The sequence below is a fragment of the Rhamphochromis sp. 'chilingali' genome (assembly GCF_963969265.1).
Source record: "Rhamphochromis sp. 'chilingali' genome assembly, chromosome: 5".
NCBI classification, from domain to species: domain Eukaryota; kingdom Metazoa; phylum Chordata; class Actinopteri; order Cichliformes; family Cichlidae; genus Rhamphochromis; species Rhamphochromis sp. 'chilingali'.
Window position 1 is genome coordinate 12,391,700 of NC_137932.1, and position 16,495 is coordinate 12,408,194.

At 43.3% G+C, this 16,495-nt stretch overlaps 1 protein-coding gene across 1 annotated transcript; it reads left to right on the forward strand.

Moving 5' to 3' along the window:
- Positions 1–2,185: 2,185 nt before the first annotated feature.
- On the forward strand, positions 2,186–9,334 carry LOC308397079 (uncharacterized protein; the record flags this gene model as incomplete). Its single annotated transcript, XM_080882795.1, has 2 exons — positions 2,186–2,435; positions 2,903–9,334. The coding sequence occupies exon 2, from the start codon at positions 3,212–3,214 to the stop codon at positions 9,332–9,334; it is 6,123 nt and encodes a 2,040-aa protein (XP_080738921.1). The 5' UTR covers positions 2,186–2,435; positions 2,903–3,211.
- Between the last annotated feature and the right edge of the window lie 7,161 nt (positions 9,335–16,495).

Below are 16,495 nucleotides of genomic sequence, written 5' to 3' on the forward strand. Positions count from 1 at the left end.
CAGAGTGGGAAGCAGGAAAACTGTTTAAAAAGAACGTTGAGGAACCACTTCTGACTGAGTTTTAGGATTTGTCAAGCCAGCTAACAAAAACAAGCCCGGCTGAGTTCAAGCTGCTTTGTAAGAATTGATTTAGTCTTTTTCTGTTTAATTCCATACACACACATAATGAAATACCCAAATTCTTTGCAATGTTATGTTGAAAAGAGTGTAACTGCCTTTCAGAGAGGTGACCCCTCCCAATTTTAATGTATTCATTTTATTAACAGTGAGCTTCTTTTTATAGCCATTAATTTTACTAATTAATCCAAAAGCTTGGAGTTTTTCCATTAACCATTTAACAATTTTCCCTTTGGGTTCAGCATCACAGCTTTTTTGTGGGAAAGATATTGCTCACATCAAATGCCTAAAAATCACATCTGTTGCTCTCATAGATTCCATCCAGTTTACCAGTCATGAGGCTCCAAATTATACCAGGAGTGGGGTTTGAACCCACGAGAGGATGCGCTCATTGGAGCTTAAGTCCAACGCCTTAACCACTCGGCATGCGTGTTCCTTTAGGAAACAGGAAGATTGGTAGGAGAAAGAAACGTATTAATCTTGTTTGTTAGGATCATAGCCATAAATGGAGGACTCTTATAAAGTCCATGGATTTTCATTCACACATATTACATGAGGTATCTACTCTTTACACACTAAGGATCCACACTACCAGGGCTACGGCACACAGCTGTTTTATAAATCATCAAAACCAATACTATCCTAAGATTTATTATATGCAAAAATGATCTGTTCCAAAATGTTTTCATGTAATCCTGAAAACAGAAAAACAATCTTCTGCACTATTAACCATCCACAAATGGAAACAACAGACAATACAGGTGATTTTAGCTAAAAAGCCAAGAAAAAATTGTGTGGTGTTTTTTTTTTTTTTCAAACGATGTAATTTACAGCCACAGAGGACAGAAAGCTGCAGTATGTAGAGAAAGAGAAGAGTTAAACCTATAATCAACATGAGTCCTTGTAGATGGCAGCCTCCGGTTTTTAAAGACTTCTATTGGTCTCTAGTGGACAACAGAGGTAACTGCAGGATTCGAGCCAGAATAGTGTAACTGCAGTTCAAAACGACATATTTTTTTGATTTCCCATAGAAAGTGTGTGTCCAGCCACGTGTCAGTCCAAGTGGCAGGATTTAGTAATTCTGGTAATAGTTAAATGTAAGTCATTCACAAATATTAAGTCGCAACATTTCAGTCTGACTAACCTTGGAAGATTACACGAAGACAATGTCCAGATATGCAGACGCACGCATATATCTAGCGTATAAGAAATTTCTTTGCACAAACTGTTGAGTCAAATGACATTTGTTTTTCACAGCTTCAGGGGGTGCACCGTTCCTAGAAATACTGCAATACCAGGTCGATGTGTGGAGTGGACGGAGCAAGCCCCTATTCCATCTCCCTGCTCCAAAAATCAATTTAATATATGGTCCCCGGGTAGGGGACGTATCAGATATTAAACTGATAAGAACAGATTTTTTTTTTCCTTTTTTTTTTTCTTTTCAAAGTATCTCCACACTTTACATTCATATTCCAAATAGCTCAAACATCTTTTTTTTTTTTTTTTTTCTCACAACATTTACATTTCTTCATTTCTTTTCATCCCAAAGAGCATTCTCCCGAGCTAAATCCGATTTCCAACACACGAAGCAAAGAACATTTTGATAAACAATAACAACCAACACATACCTACTATCTCGCTCCCTGTCACTTACCACCTTCTTTTGGGTGGGTTTAAGAAAAAAGCTTTCCACCTATCCTTAATTGTGTCACTTCCCCACTTTTCTAGTTCGTGCCAATATATACCTTCAAATTCTTTCTCTATTGCCTTAACTGTTCCAATTTCTCCCCATTTATACACCCCCGTTATGAAACCCTGTCTTGCTTTCCATAATTTAAGCTTTACAATTGATAACAGCATACAAAGTACTTTATATTGCTCTTTTCCCACTCCCTTAACCCCGAAAGAGGTGATTTCATCATATGTCACGTTTTCCAAGCACTTATAACTCCCTTTTACCCCGTCCCACACTTTTTTTGCATATTCACATCCCCATAATACATGTTCAATCGTTTCATCTTCCTTACAATTTTCCCTTGGACAAACTTTTTGTTTCCCCAAATCGTGGGCATACATTGTGTGTCAAGTCAAACCGAGTAGGAGGTGGAGAGCCCTGAGGAAAAAAAGTAAACGTGACAGACTGGAGGGCGGAACTAATCTTGTGTCTGGGTTTCTGTCGGGAAGGAAAAGAAGGCGAACTGGGGAGCAACAGGAAGTTGCCACTTTCGGGAAAAGCCCAGCATAATTCTTTCAATAAGTTGTTGCCAACATGAATATTGTGTGGAACTGAAGTATCTACAAAGCCAGGGAGGCAGCCGGTAAGGGAATGGTTGCTGACTATGGTAAAAGACTTTGAAGCGAGTTGCTAAAGAATCGCGGCTGCCGCTAGCTTACGTAGCATTAGCACTGTGCCGTGAGTTGGTCGCCTGTTTACGAGCGGCACCATTGTTTATTGTTGGTCTGCATATGGAAGACTGTTAATGCTTGCATATGGTTAAGAGAAGCTGGTTATAAATACTATTGTTATTGCTCAAGTTCTAATGCAGATTGATTATTTAATTTAGCACTTTAATAGAAAGCAGTATTTCTCAAGGTGTATGTACAATTGCTAGTGAATTACATAATTTGAGCATTTAAAAATACTCAAGTAAATATTGTACTACAAAGCTTGCGCACTGCATTGATGTGTTTAAAAAAGAAAATGTGTTTGGGATTGTTTACAATATTTGCAGATGTGTGATAACAAACATAATTTGTATTTTGGTTTTTTGGTTTGTATTTAAAGGTTTTTCACCTATGGCTGACTGTGGCCGAAAAGAAGATTAAAGAAAAGGAAAACAAAAGATCTGCCTGGTCATTGAGTGAAACCCAGTTAAACACCTGTGGTAGATGCATCAATCCCTTTCAAGCGGGGAAGCTGCACAAACTTAGAGAGCTTGACAGTGAAAAACCGGGAAATCAAATCTGGGAAAAATGACCTTTAGTCCTGGGATAAGGGAATAATTAGTGCAAAGAGGAAATTCGGAGAATCCCTCAAGTTGCATGTGCCATTCCCATTAGTAAATAAACCCCAGTTCAAGCTGAGCACACAAAAATGGCAGACCAAGCTGCTGGAAAGTCAGTTGAACAACTCAAAGGAGTGAGGGCAACAGCCAAGAGATCATTCTCTCGTCTGGTTAATAGCATTACGAGGACGCATGAGGATATGACTGAAGAAGAACTCAAAGACAGTTTCAATAGACTGACAATGGAAGCAGAGAAAGTCATGGAGGCCAATGATGATCTAGATGCCGGTTTCATCACGGAGCTAGAGGCAAAGCCTGACACAAGTGAAGCAGCTGTGCTGACAGAACAGCCGAGAGCCGACTTAGCAAAGACTGCAAGTGAATGTGAGTTAAAACTGAAGGAAATAAAAACCCTAGTCAGAGAGGCTCTCTGGGCCAACTTTGGAAGTGCAGAATTGTCCACAGCACTACAGGCAGCAGAGGCTGAGTGTGAACATGTTGCTGCCATTGCGCCTGACGGTAATTATGAAGTGTATGATTTCATTCTTGGCCACCTGAAAGAACTGGTGGGAGTGGCAAAGGAGAGGTATAGCAAGTGGAAGCATTGGATCCCATCAGGTATTCGGAGAGATCTTCAAAGCAATATACAGAAGCTGGAACTCTGTGTCCCCAGGCTGGTTTCCAGAAAAGCTGACTTTCTGGAGATGAGAATAAAGGAGGATGCTGATCACCTGTCATCATTGCCAGTTACCTCCAGCTGCCCCATGCCAATCATCAAGCTGAAACCAACAGCACTTCCTAAGTTTCTTGGAAATAAACGAGACTTCCACAGATGGAAGAAGGAATGGGAGGTTCTTCAGGGGCAGGCGGAGCCATCTGGTTCGAAAGAGATCAAAAAGTTTCAGCTACTTGATAGTGTGGATGAGAAAATAACGAGAGAACTTCGACTCACCACTTACAACACTGCAGACGACATCTTTCGTGTTTTGGAGAATCGGTTCGGCAATCAAACATCAATTGCTATTGAAATAGTGGAGGAGTTACAGAGAATGCCAGCTGTCAAGAGCCACCAGCCAAGAAAAATAGTGGAATTAATTCAAGCTGTGGAGAAGGCACTTCAAGACCTGGTTGACCTTGGTGACACGGGGGCCATAAAAAACCCACTGGTGACAAAGTCAATCGAAAGTAAACTTCCGGAAACACTCAAAAAGGAGTGGCTTATTTATGTTGCTGACAGTAGAAACACGGTCACCCCAGAAAAACGATTTGATAGTCTTCTGGAATTCCTCAAAGAGCAAGAAACCATATATGAACAGCTTGATCATCTGAGAGAGGAAGAGCCAAGTAAGCGAGAAAGAGTGGAGCTGAAACATTCCAGAACCAAATTCACCAAATCAGGTAGTGATGAAGGGTGTGTGGTCTGCGGTGATGGAAAGCATAAAAAGAAACTCTACTTCTGCAGGCAATTTAAGACATTAAAGCTTGCAGAAAAGAAGGCCGCAATTAAGAAACTAGGCGCATGCTGGAGTTGTCTCGACGTTCATGACAAAGGGTCATACTGCAAACCCACTTATCTGTGCAAAAACCCAGGCTGCAAAGAAGCACACGCTGCGGAGCACCATTACTACCTATGCCCTAATGCTGAGGTGAGGAAGGGAAGTGCAGCAGGGAAGCAAAATAGATCTGATCCAGAGGGAGGAAAGGTCAGCAGGAAATGTACGGAGGATCAGGAGGAGTTCCTCAGAAAACTGTCACCTGAACTGGCAAGAGAATGCAGGGATGCGTTCTCAAACACTGCATCTAGGGCATGCAGCACCACCAAGGAGCAGCCAAGCCTCCTATTTGGAGGTGGGCTTCGAGAGCTGCCAGTAATCATGATGCTCCTTGAGGTCACAGCTAATGCTGGGCAAAAGATTGGGACATTAATTGACCTGGCTTCTGACACCAACTATATAACCCACAGGGCTGCAAGCAGTCTTAACCTAAGAAGTGAAGAAATCACTCTGGTTGTTCATGGAGTAGGGGCAATGAAAACGCACGTGAGAACAAGGCGGTATCTTTTAAAGATCCGAGTCAGAACGCCTAGAGGCACCCTTAGGTCACACCAACTGGTCTGCTATGGACTCGACAGCATAGCAGAAGTCCACAAACATGTCACACCGAGTCAGCTACAAAGGTTCTTTCCGGATATACCACTCAACGATCTTGTAAGACCGAAAGACATTCATCTGCTTATAAGTCATAAAGAAGGTCGGCTAGCGCCTCAGAGGAGCAGAGTCATCGGTGACCTTGTGTTATGGGATGGGCCACTTGGAAAGACAGTTGGGGGAACTCACCCTGAGCTCTTCGAGGAGCTTACTGTCTCTGCCCACATGTCCAAGACACACTTTGCCAGGTCAATGAGAGCAGCAGCTGTCAAGTATGAGGAGCTCATTGGCGAGGCCTCGGACCAGTCTTCAACAAGGAAGCATGTTCCTGCTAAGCTTCAGAGGTCAAGTACCTCAACCACCAGTCGAGGATTCTTAGAGTGGTGGAAGTGGGATAGTATTGGTGCTGCATGTGAGCCAAAGTGTGGGGGTTGTCGTTGCGGAAATTGCCAGCCAGGTGGGAAAGAAATGACACTGGCCGAGGAGAGAGAGCTTGAAATAATAAGAGAAGGACTCACCTATGTCACGGGTGATGGCCACAGCGACGAGCCACACTGGCATACCAGATACCCTTGGGCTGAAGATCCAGTATCCTTACCAGATAACAAAAAAGGAGTTGAGAGCACATTCCTCCGGACAGAGAAACAATTGGCCAAGGAGCCTGAATGGAAAGCTGCTTATGCCGCTCAGGTGCATGACATGGTGGAGCGTGGAGCCGCAGTCAAGTTGTCCAAGGACATGATCAGTAACTGGGATGGGCCAGTGTGGTACGTGAGCCACCTCATTGCTCCGAATCCCCACTCTGTTACAACTCCAGTGAGGCTTGTGTGGAATAGCAGCCAGAGGTTTAGAGGTGTGAGCTTGAACGACCTGCTAATAAAGGGTCCAGATGTCCTCAACCAGATTCGAGCAGTTCTCCTCAGATTCAGGGGCGGAGTGTACGGAGCCCTTGGTGACATAAAAAAGATGTACAATTCAGTTTGGTTAGAGGACAAAGAGATGCATCTGCATAGGTTCCTCTGGCGGGACTCTGAGGATGACGAGCTAGAGGAATATGCCATCACAAGGGTGAACATTGGAGATAAACCGGCAGGATGCATTGCACAGCTGGCAATGCGTGAAACTGCCAGCCTTTCTACCTTTTCCCACCTCAAGGAGGAACGTCGTGTACTCCAGCAAGACAGCTATGTCGACGACATCCTTACCTCTCACAATGACATGAACCAACTAAAAGTCATTACGGAGAACATTGAGCAGATCCTAAAGGCTGGAGGATTTGAGCTGAAACCTTGGGTCTTGTCTGGTCAAAGTGGGAGGAGGAAGCGCAATGACGAGGGTGAGAAAACAAGAATGAAAACCATTGTCCTACCAAACCAAATGCGTGACGAAGAAAACAAAGCTCTTGGTCTGGGTTACATAGTGGAAGAAGACAAGCTTCATGTCATGGTAGCAATCAACTTCTCCAAGAGGAAGAAAAAGATGCGAGTTGGCCAAGACCTTGCCCAGGAGCAGATTAAGACCCACACGCCAAACCCACTGACGCGAAGAGAGCTTCTCAACCAAGTGTCAGGGTTGTATGACCCAGTCGGTTTGGTCACTACTGCAAAGCAACAAGGAGCAATCTTAGTTCGCAGGGCATTCCAAGAGACAAAAGTAGAAAGCTGCTTGGTCAAGGACACTTGGGATATGGCGCTCTCAGATGCCCTGAGGGAGGACGCCATTAGGCTTTTTGAGGAGTATGCCCAGCTCAGCAAAGTCACATTTGCAAGGGCGCTAACTCCCCCGTGCTTCACCGAAGAACCCTGGGCAATTACTTTCTCCGATGGAAGTGAGCAAGCCTATGGGGCAGTGTTGTACTTAAGGTGGAATTCAGATCAGGGCCCAATCATCAGGTTGGTGGAGTCCAAAGCTAAGTTAACACCATTGGACCACAAAGGGGATGTTGTCAAAGCAGAGCTGTGTGGGGCAGTGTTTGGCTCACGCCTAAAGAAATACTTTGAGGCGCAAAGCCGGATTCAGGTTGAGAGGTGGTATCACTTTGTCGATAGCCAAACCGTCATTGGGGCAATACAGCGGGAGAGCTATGGGTACCAGACCTTTTTTGCAAATAGGATTGGAGAAATACAGAGCAGCACAAGGATTCAAGATTGGTGGTGGGTTCCTGGCCCTCAGAACATTGCGGATGTAGTCACAAGAGGAGCTAGTCCCAGGGATCTAGATGAAGACTCAGAATGGCAAAATGGTCCAAAGTTCTTGAGTTTGCCGGTGTGCGAGTGGCCAGTCAGGTCAGCTAAAGAGTTAGCCGCCACTGCCAAAGAAAACGTCAATAAGCTGCAAAGAAAGGCGTTTGTCGCTGCCTTGACAAGGGCCGAGATAAAAGGGCAAGAAGAAAAGCGAAGTTGGGCTGCTGAGGCCCAGGGAGAGCAGCGAAGACCACCTGCAGGGTCGGTCATCAAGAACCTTTTAGATGTCAAGCGGTTCAGTGACCTAACTCGATTAGTTAGATCAGTTGCTTGGACTTGGAGAGCAGCTAGAAAGTTTCTTGGGGGACATCCATCTGCAAATGACCCAAAGTGGGAGGCAGTCCCGTTGGCAGGAGTAATTTCGGTGAAGGAACGTGAAGATGCCCTAAGAGACATCTTCCTTGCAGCACAAGACAGCGCTGTCTTCCCAAGCACTACTACAGATAGACTGGTTGTATACAAAAACCCAAGCTCTGGGCTCTTTGTTTGTGGCGGCCGAGTGCAAGCTTTTAAGAAAGACCAGGTTAGTGTTCCCATCTTGGCTTATGATGCTTGGATCTCTACACTGTTGGCTCGGGAGGCCCACAATGAGAGTCATGAGGGAGTTGCTGGGACCCTGCTCAGAATGAGGAAGAAAGCGTGGGTCATAAGAGGGAGAAGGATTGCTCAAAAAGTTGTGGATGGTTGTGTGGTTTGCCGGAAAGCAAAAGCACAGAGTTGCCGGCAAATAATGGGCGACTTACCTCCGGAAAGAACTCAACCTGCTTTACCTTTTGAGTTCACAACAGTGGATCTCTTTGGACCCTACCAAGTGAAGGATGACATCAAGAAAAGAGTCATGATAAAGGTTTGGGGGGTTGTATTCTGTTGTATGGCCAGCAGAGCGATTCACACGGAGTTAGTAAATTCCTTGTCGACTGAAGGCTTCTTAATGGCTTACCAGAGATTTACAGCAATTAGAGGACATCCAAGAAAGATCTGGTCAGACCCAGGTACTAATTTCGTAGGAGCAAAGTCTGTCTTGAAGGAACTTTACGGATTCTTGGAAAGTCAGAATAAGTTTGTCTTGGAGGAGACTGCAGCAAAGAATGGAACAGAGTGGATGTGGAAAGTAAATCCGGCTGATTCCCCACATAGAAATGGAGCTGCTGAGGCTGCTGTGCGCATTGTGAAGAGAGCACTCCAGAGTCTTGGAAGGGAGTCTGGGCTAAGTTACAGTGAGTTCCAGACAGCTCTTCATGTGGCAGCTAACCTTGCAAATGAGCGCCCGATTGATGCCAGAGTACAGAGTCGGGAAGGTTGCATTCATTACGTCACACCCAACAGTCTTTTGCTTGGTCGAGCATCTCAAAGTGGGGACTTCAAGATGTTTGACTTTTCCGTTTACCCCTATAAGAGACTTCAAGCAATCCAGGCAGAAGTGAGCAAGTTTTGGAGGTCCTGGAGCCAACTTGCTGGCCCTAATTTGTTTGTAAGGAGCAAGTGGCACACTGCACACAGAAATGTCACTGTTGGAGATGTCGTCTGGTTAAGTGATCAGAATGCGCTGAGAGGGCACTTCAAAATGGGCATAGTTGTCAGCACTAATCCAGACAAAAAGGGTATTGTGAGGGACGTCAATGTCCGGGTATGCCCAAGTTACAGTGGTTCTGTGGCTAAGTCCTTGAGGGCGGAGGACTTAAGCTCTAGTTCAAGAGGAGCGACTCCAGTGGCTCAAGCTACCATCCTTCATAGAGACGTCAGACGTCTAGTTGTTCTGTTACCTGTGGAGGAGCAAAATGGGACCAAGTCGTCAGTGTCATGCTTAAATGGGATGAGTTAAACTGCGGTTTGCTTGTGAACTTGGCGATCTCCTGTGTTCCAAGGGAAGATCGAGTGGGAGGTGTCAAGTCAAACCGAGTAGGAGGTGGAGAGCCCTGAGGAAAAAAAGTAAACGTGACAGACTGGAGGGCGGAACTAATCTTGTGTCTGGGTTTCTGTCGGGAAGGAAAAGAAGGCGAACTGGGGAGCAACAGGAAGTTGCCACTTTCGGGAAAAGCCCAGCATAATTCTTTCAATAAGTTGTTGCCAACATGAATATTGTGTGGAACTGAAGTATCTACAAAGCCAGGGAGGCAGCCGGTAAGGGAATGGTTGCTGACTATGGTAAAAGACTTTGAAGCGAGTTGCTAAAGAATCGCGGCTGCCGCTAGCTTACGTAGCATTAGCACTGTGCCGTGAGTTGGTCGCCTGTTTACGAGCGGCACCATTGTTTATTGTTGGTCTGCATATGGAAGACTGTTAATGCTTGCATATGGTTAAGAGAAGCTGGTTATAAATACTATTGTTATTGCTCAAGTTCTAATGCAGATTGATTATTTAATTTAGCACTTTAATAGAAAGCAGTATTTCTCAAGGTGTATGTACAATTGCTAGTGAATTACATAATTTGAGCATTTAAAAATACTCAAGTAAATATTGTACTACAAAGCTTGCGCACTGCATTGATGTGTTTAAAAAAGAAAATGTGTTTGGGATTGTTTACAATATTTGCAGATGTGTGATAACAAACATAATTTGTATTTTGGTTTTTTGGTTTGTATTTAAAGGTTTTTCACCTATGGCTGACTGTGGCCGAAAAGAAGATTGAAGAAAAGGAAAACAAAAGATCTGCCTGGTCATTGAGTGAAACCCAGTTAAACACCTGTGGTAGATGCATCAATCCCTTTCAAGCGGGGAAGCTGCACAAACTTAGAGAGCTTGACATTGTGACTCTTACTGGTAGTCTTCTATGCAGGTGCAACCAATTAAAATCCTTTAATCCGTTCTTAAAACTCTTATCCTGAGCCCGTTCCCACACTTCTGAGCTCACCATTACTAAGTTGACATTAGATTTCTGTACCAATTTTTTGTATAGTAGCTTGTGATTTACAATTGTATCCACCTCATTACATTCCGTATGTCTCCTCCCCCACTTTACCATTCGCTGGAAATACTCCGGCCTAGTCTCCGCTTTAGGGCCTTTGTTGTCCCACCCTATTAAGAACCGATATGGTATCGACAACCAGAACCATAACAGGATTTGACATTTGTGCATATATGTCTTTTTCAATAGTGTACAAACACTTGCATAGAATATTGCATCCAACTTCAATGGGACGTTTGTCACCCCCTTCCCACCATCTGCTATTTCTTGGTACATTTGCACCCTTTTTACGTATTCATAACCCCCCCATATGAATTTAAATATCCCCCTCATTAATTGAGCTCTATACTTCTGCGGCATCGGAAAAACATAGGCCAAGTGTAGCAACTTTGGCAACACCTCAGCCTTTATGACCAACGCTTTCCCTGAAATTGAGAGTTTTCTTGTTTTCCATAATCCCAAATTTCTATCTACTGCAGTCATCTTCTTTTTCCAGTTGCATAAGGCGTCTCCCTCCTTGTTCCCAAAAGAAATTCCTAATATGTCCATAGCACCTTCACACAACATAAAATCACAAATGTTATCCTTTCTCCCTTCCCACTTCCCAAGATATTTATACATCGTCTTCTCTTTGTTTATTTTCGATCCTGTTGCTTTTTCGTAATCATTTAAGATTTCTATCACTCCCCTTAAACTTTCGTCGTCTGCCAGGTATAATATCGTATCGTCCGCGTATTGAGATATTTTTAAGCTCTCGCCCCGTGGCAGCGTTATCCCCTTTACGACTAGACTCTCCCTTATTGCACAAGCCAGGGGTTCAGCGTAAAGCACGAAGAGCACCACCGATAGTGGACACCCTTGCCTCAATCCTCTTGTTTGTTGTACTTTGTCCGTGAGGTAACCATTAATTTTTATTTTTGAATTTATGCCCTTATATAGGACTTTTACCCATTTTGTAAAAACCCCTCCTAGGCCCAATCCGTCCATTACCTTCCACAAAAAAGCGTGGTCTACTCTATCAAACGCTTTTTGCTGGTCCAAACTAACGCATATTGCCGCTATGTTTCTCTCCTTTACATATGTGAGTACATCCCTATGTAGATGTAAGTTCCATGTGATCTGCCTCCCCTGTACCCCGCAAGTTTGATCCATCTCTACTATGTGTGACATGACTCCTGCTAGCCTGTTTGCCAAAATCTTACTCAAGATTTTATAGTCCACGCACAACATAGTTAATGGTCTATAATTATCTAGATGGTTTGGATTTCCTTTCTTAAACAGTATGGACACCACTCCCGTTTTCATACTATCTGACATCTCTTCTCCCTCCATGATTTCCTTAAAAACCCCTAAAAGGTGTATCCCCACCATATCCCAGAAAGCCACATAAAATTCTTTTGTTAGGCCGTCTATACCAGGCACCTTATTAGCCTTCATTGCCTTTATCACATTGTGTGCCTCTTCTACTGTCAATTCCCCCCCCCCCAACTTGCCTCTTTCATCTTCCAGTAACCTTCTCTTTAGGGATCTTATAAAAAACTCCCCCTTTCCCTCATCCAAGTTCTCCTTCTTGAACAATTCTCCATAATATTCTTTCACCATTTTTAACATGTTTTCCTTCCCCCTAATCACATTTCCATCCTTCTCCAATTTCCTTATAACCCCCCTCTTATCTCTTATCTTCATCTTTCTGAAAAAATATGAGGAGCATTTCTCATTTTCCTCATACTCTTCCTGCTTTAGTTTATATATTACAGCCCTTGCTTTCCTCTCGAGCAATTCTTCCTGTCTTATTTTTAAATTTTCCAAATACCCTTCCTTTATTTTTTCCTTTCCCTTATTTTGCGTAACATAAATATGTTCTATCTCTTTTTGTAGTATGTCAAACTCCTTCTTTCTAAACTTTGCTCTCTCTGAGCAATAATCGACCGTGAACTTTTTAATTTTTTTCTTTATGTCCTCCCACCAAAACACAACATTGCTGTATAAGCTTTTCATCTCTACCCATAAAGGGAAGATTTTTATAAAACCTTCCCTGTAGGATTTTTCAGCAAGCACATCGTTGTTAAACTTCCAGTACCCTTTTCCAAAGTCAGGCCCTTCTATCTCAAGCTCCACATCCACAGCTTGGTGGTCTGTAAAAAGAGCCGGTATAGTTTTTCCGTTTATTATTTTACACTTTTTTCCTACAAGAATATAATCTAGCCTACTTTTCGCCCCCCTTGAGTTCTTCCATGTGTACCCCACCTGCTTTCCCTGTAGTTTCCCCATTACATCTATTAATTCATATTTTTTAATAAAGGTCTTAAAGGGGAGGGAGCACTTTTCCTTTTCCAGAGAGCAGTTAAAGTCCCCTCCCACAATAATGTCCTTTTTAGTCAAGAAACAGGTGTCCAATTTTTGGAAGAGGTCCCTACGTAGCCCGTGCTCCACCTGTGCGTACACATTTATTATCCGGCATTGGGTCCCATTTTTTTTCAACATCCACCACCATTACCCTTCCTTGTATTACCGTATAGCTCTCCATTATCCGGATACCTTTATTCCCACATAACACCCCGACTCCAGTCCCATGTACCCCCCCCCCCCCCCCCCCCCCCCCCCGATGCTCCAAGAGGCTTCCCCTCCCCTCCATTCCTCAGTAAACACAACAACATCCCCCTCATCCTTTAGATGGGCTTCTTGTACCAAACAAATATCAAAATTATAACATAGCAAAAATTCGTAGACCATTTTCCTCTTTCGGGCGTTTTTTTAGCCCCCTAACATTCAAAGTAATTATTCGTATTTTCCCCATACCATAAACAGAAGGGCAAGTAGAGCACTAAGAGCAGGATTAAACAAAAAAAGAATGAGAAAAAAAAGAAGAAAAAAACAAAGAAAAAGGGTTGCGATAAGTCACTTGATAAATTTTTGCTCTTCTCCCATAGTCTTTATCTATCCATGTTAACATGTAACAATAAGTTTTTTATAAAGGAGTCCTCTGACTTTTCTTCACTCTCACCTTCCTCTTCCATGTCCCCGTCACTTGTCACGTCACTTAACGGGGTATGCATACACTCAGTCTGTGTTCCTCTCCATACATACCCCTCCACGTTCCCACCTTCCTCCAAAACCTCCTCCCTAACTTCCTGGTCTCTTATCTTAACCTCTTCCGAGGAGGCGGCCGGGCTCACCTTTCTCCTCCTCTTTGCAGATTTTCTCCGTGGCTTTGCGACCACTTCCCACAAATGGGGATCCTCCCCCTGCTTCTCTTTCTCACCGTCTTGCTCGGGACTCCTCTCCCCCTTCTCCTCTCGCCGCTCCGTCCCCTCCTCCGCGCTCCCCGCTTTATCCTCGTTTGCCTGATTTCCAGCAGCTGGTGGCGGCTCCTGTGGCCTTTCTCCGGCGTCAGAGTCTATTTCCACTTCGCTGCGATCTTCCTCAACGAGTCCAGTCTTCACCACGGCCGAATATGGCCGGGGCTTAGTGCAGTCTCTCGCCATATGTGCGTCTGAGTCACATAGGTGGCATCTTCTGGGCTCCTTACAGTCCTTTGTTATATGACCAAGCTTGCCACAACTCCTACACCTCACCTGGTCACATTTGTCCGCATTATGTCCAGTACTTCCGCATTTCCTACATGCTTGAGGCTGCCCTGCGTAAACTAGGAAGCCTCTATCCGCTCCAATGGAAAATACTGCAGGCGGATGGCAATATCCATCTTCGCTGTCCATATCCGCATTCAATTTGATGCGAAATTGTCTCTTTCCAGTCCATAGGCCGAGGCCGTCCTTTATTTTCCGTACTCCTGGGAGGACAGTAACGTATCTCCCCAGGAAGTACTTGATAGTCTCTTCCGTGACCCAAGGATTATACATATGTATCGTTAAAATTCTATAATCGTTCCGATACAAAGGGGTCACCGTATATTTCCGCAGTTCCTCATCTTCTTCCACGATACTCTTCTTTCTCACTTCTTCTGCATACTCTCCAGTACAAAAGGTCACATCATAGTGCTTGCTTGCAGCACTCTGTTGAAGGCAGAAGATCTCCTCCGGCTGTATCTTTAGGGCTTCAAAAAGGATTCTTCGTCCGAAGGTTATTCTGTCATGAAATTGCGTATCTTTCTCCATAAGTTCGAATCTCAGCGTATTTCTTGTTCCATACGTCCATGCGTTCCTCTCAGAGAAATTGGCCGACGATGCCGCCATCCTTCATTGCTTCTCGCCCAAACTGATAAGAACAGATTTTTTTTTTTTTTCCTTTTTTTTAATTTTCTTTCCACAATCATTCAAAAACATTTTACCATTTCCTTTACAATGACAAGTTTACATTTCCATTTTTCCCCACATTCGTTCATGACAAACTGATTAACATTTTCATATGACATTTTCATTTGACGTGTAGCTTATCATTACTCCTTTTCCCTTCCTCCTTTCCTTACACTTTACCTACCACCACCTTTTGGGTACCTTCAGAGCAAAAAAAGGAGAGAAATCTTTCCATCTGTCCTTAATTGTGTCTATTCCCCATTTTTGTAGTTCATGCCAATATATCTTTTCAAATTCCCTTTCTATAGCCTTGATCGTCCCAATTTCCCCCTCTTTGTATCCCCCCATTATACAGCTCTGTCTTGCCCTCCACAACTTAAGTTTAACAATTGATAACAACATGCAACGTATTTTATATCTCTCTTTTTCTGTACCTTTAGTCCCAAAGAAGGTGATCTCTTCATAAGTCACCGTCCCCAAACCTTTATACTTCCCCTTTACCCCTTCCCATACCTTTTTTGCGTATTCGCATCCCCATAGTACATGTTCAATTGTTTCTTCTTTTACACAATTGTCCCTTGGACACTTTTTCTGTTTTCCCAAATTATGTGCGTACATAGTAGCCCTCACGGGTAGCCTTTTATGTAAATGCATCCAATTAAAATCCTTTATGACATTTTTAAAACTCTTATCCTGTGTGAGTTTCCACACTTCTGGACTCACCGGTACCTGATTTTGGTTGGCTTTCCGTACCATTTTCTTGTATAAAAGTTTATGGTTTAATACTGTATCCACCTCTTTGCATTCCGGATGTTTCTTTCCCCATCCCACCATCCTCTGAAAATATTTTGGTCTAAACTCCGCCTTAGGTCCCTTATTTTCCCACCCTATCAAAAAACGGTATGGTATCGCCAACCAAAACCATAGCAATATTTGACATTTATGCACATAAGTCTGTTTCAATAATGTACACACATTTGTATAAAACATTGTATCTAACTTCAACGGGACATTTGGTACCCCCTTCCCACCATCTTCTATTTCTTGATACATTTGTAGTCTTTTTACATACTCGTAACCCCCCCATATGAATTTAAATATCCCCCTCATTATTTGTGCTCTATATATCTGTGGCATCGGGAACACGTAGGCCAAATGTAGTAATTTCGGCACTACCTCACTCTTTATAACCAAAACTTTCCCCGAGATTGATAATTTTCTTACTTTCCAAAGACCCAACTTCTTTTCCACCGCGTTCATCTTTTCTCTCCAATTACAAAGCTCATCGCCTTCCTTGTTTCCAAAAGAGATTCCTAAAATATCCATTGGACCTTCACACAAAGTAAAATCACAGATGTTATCTCTTCTACCCTCCCATATCCCCAAATATTTATACTTTGTCTTCTCTTTATTTATCCTAGATCCCGTCGCTTTTTCATAAGCATTTAAAATTTCTATCACATCCCTTAGACTATCATCATCTGCCAAATATAATATCGTGTCGTCCGCGTATTGTGATATTTTTAAACATTCCCCCCGTGGCATCATTATCCCTTTCACTCTTTGGCTTTCCCTTATTGCACAGGCCAAAGGTTCAACATAAAGTACATAAAGCACAACAGATAATGGACATCCTTGTCTCAAACCCCTTGTTTGATACACCTTTTCTGTAAGAAATCCATTTAATTTTATTTTCGAGTTTATGCCCTTATATAAATTCTTTACCCATTTTATAAAGGTCCCTCCCAGCCCCATATACTCCATTGCCCTCCACAAAAATTCGTGATCTACCCTATCAAAGGCCTTTTGCTGATCCAAGCTCACA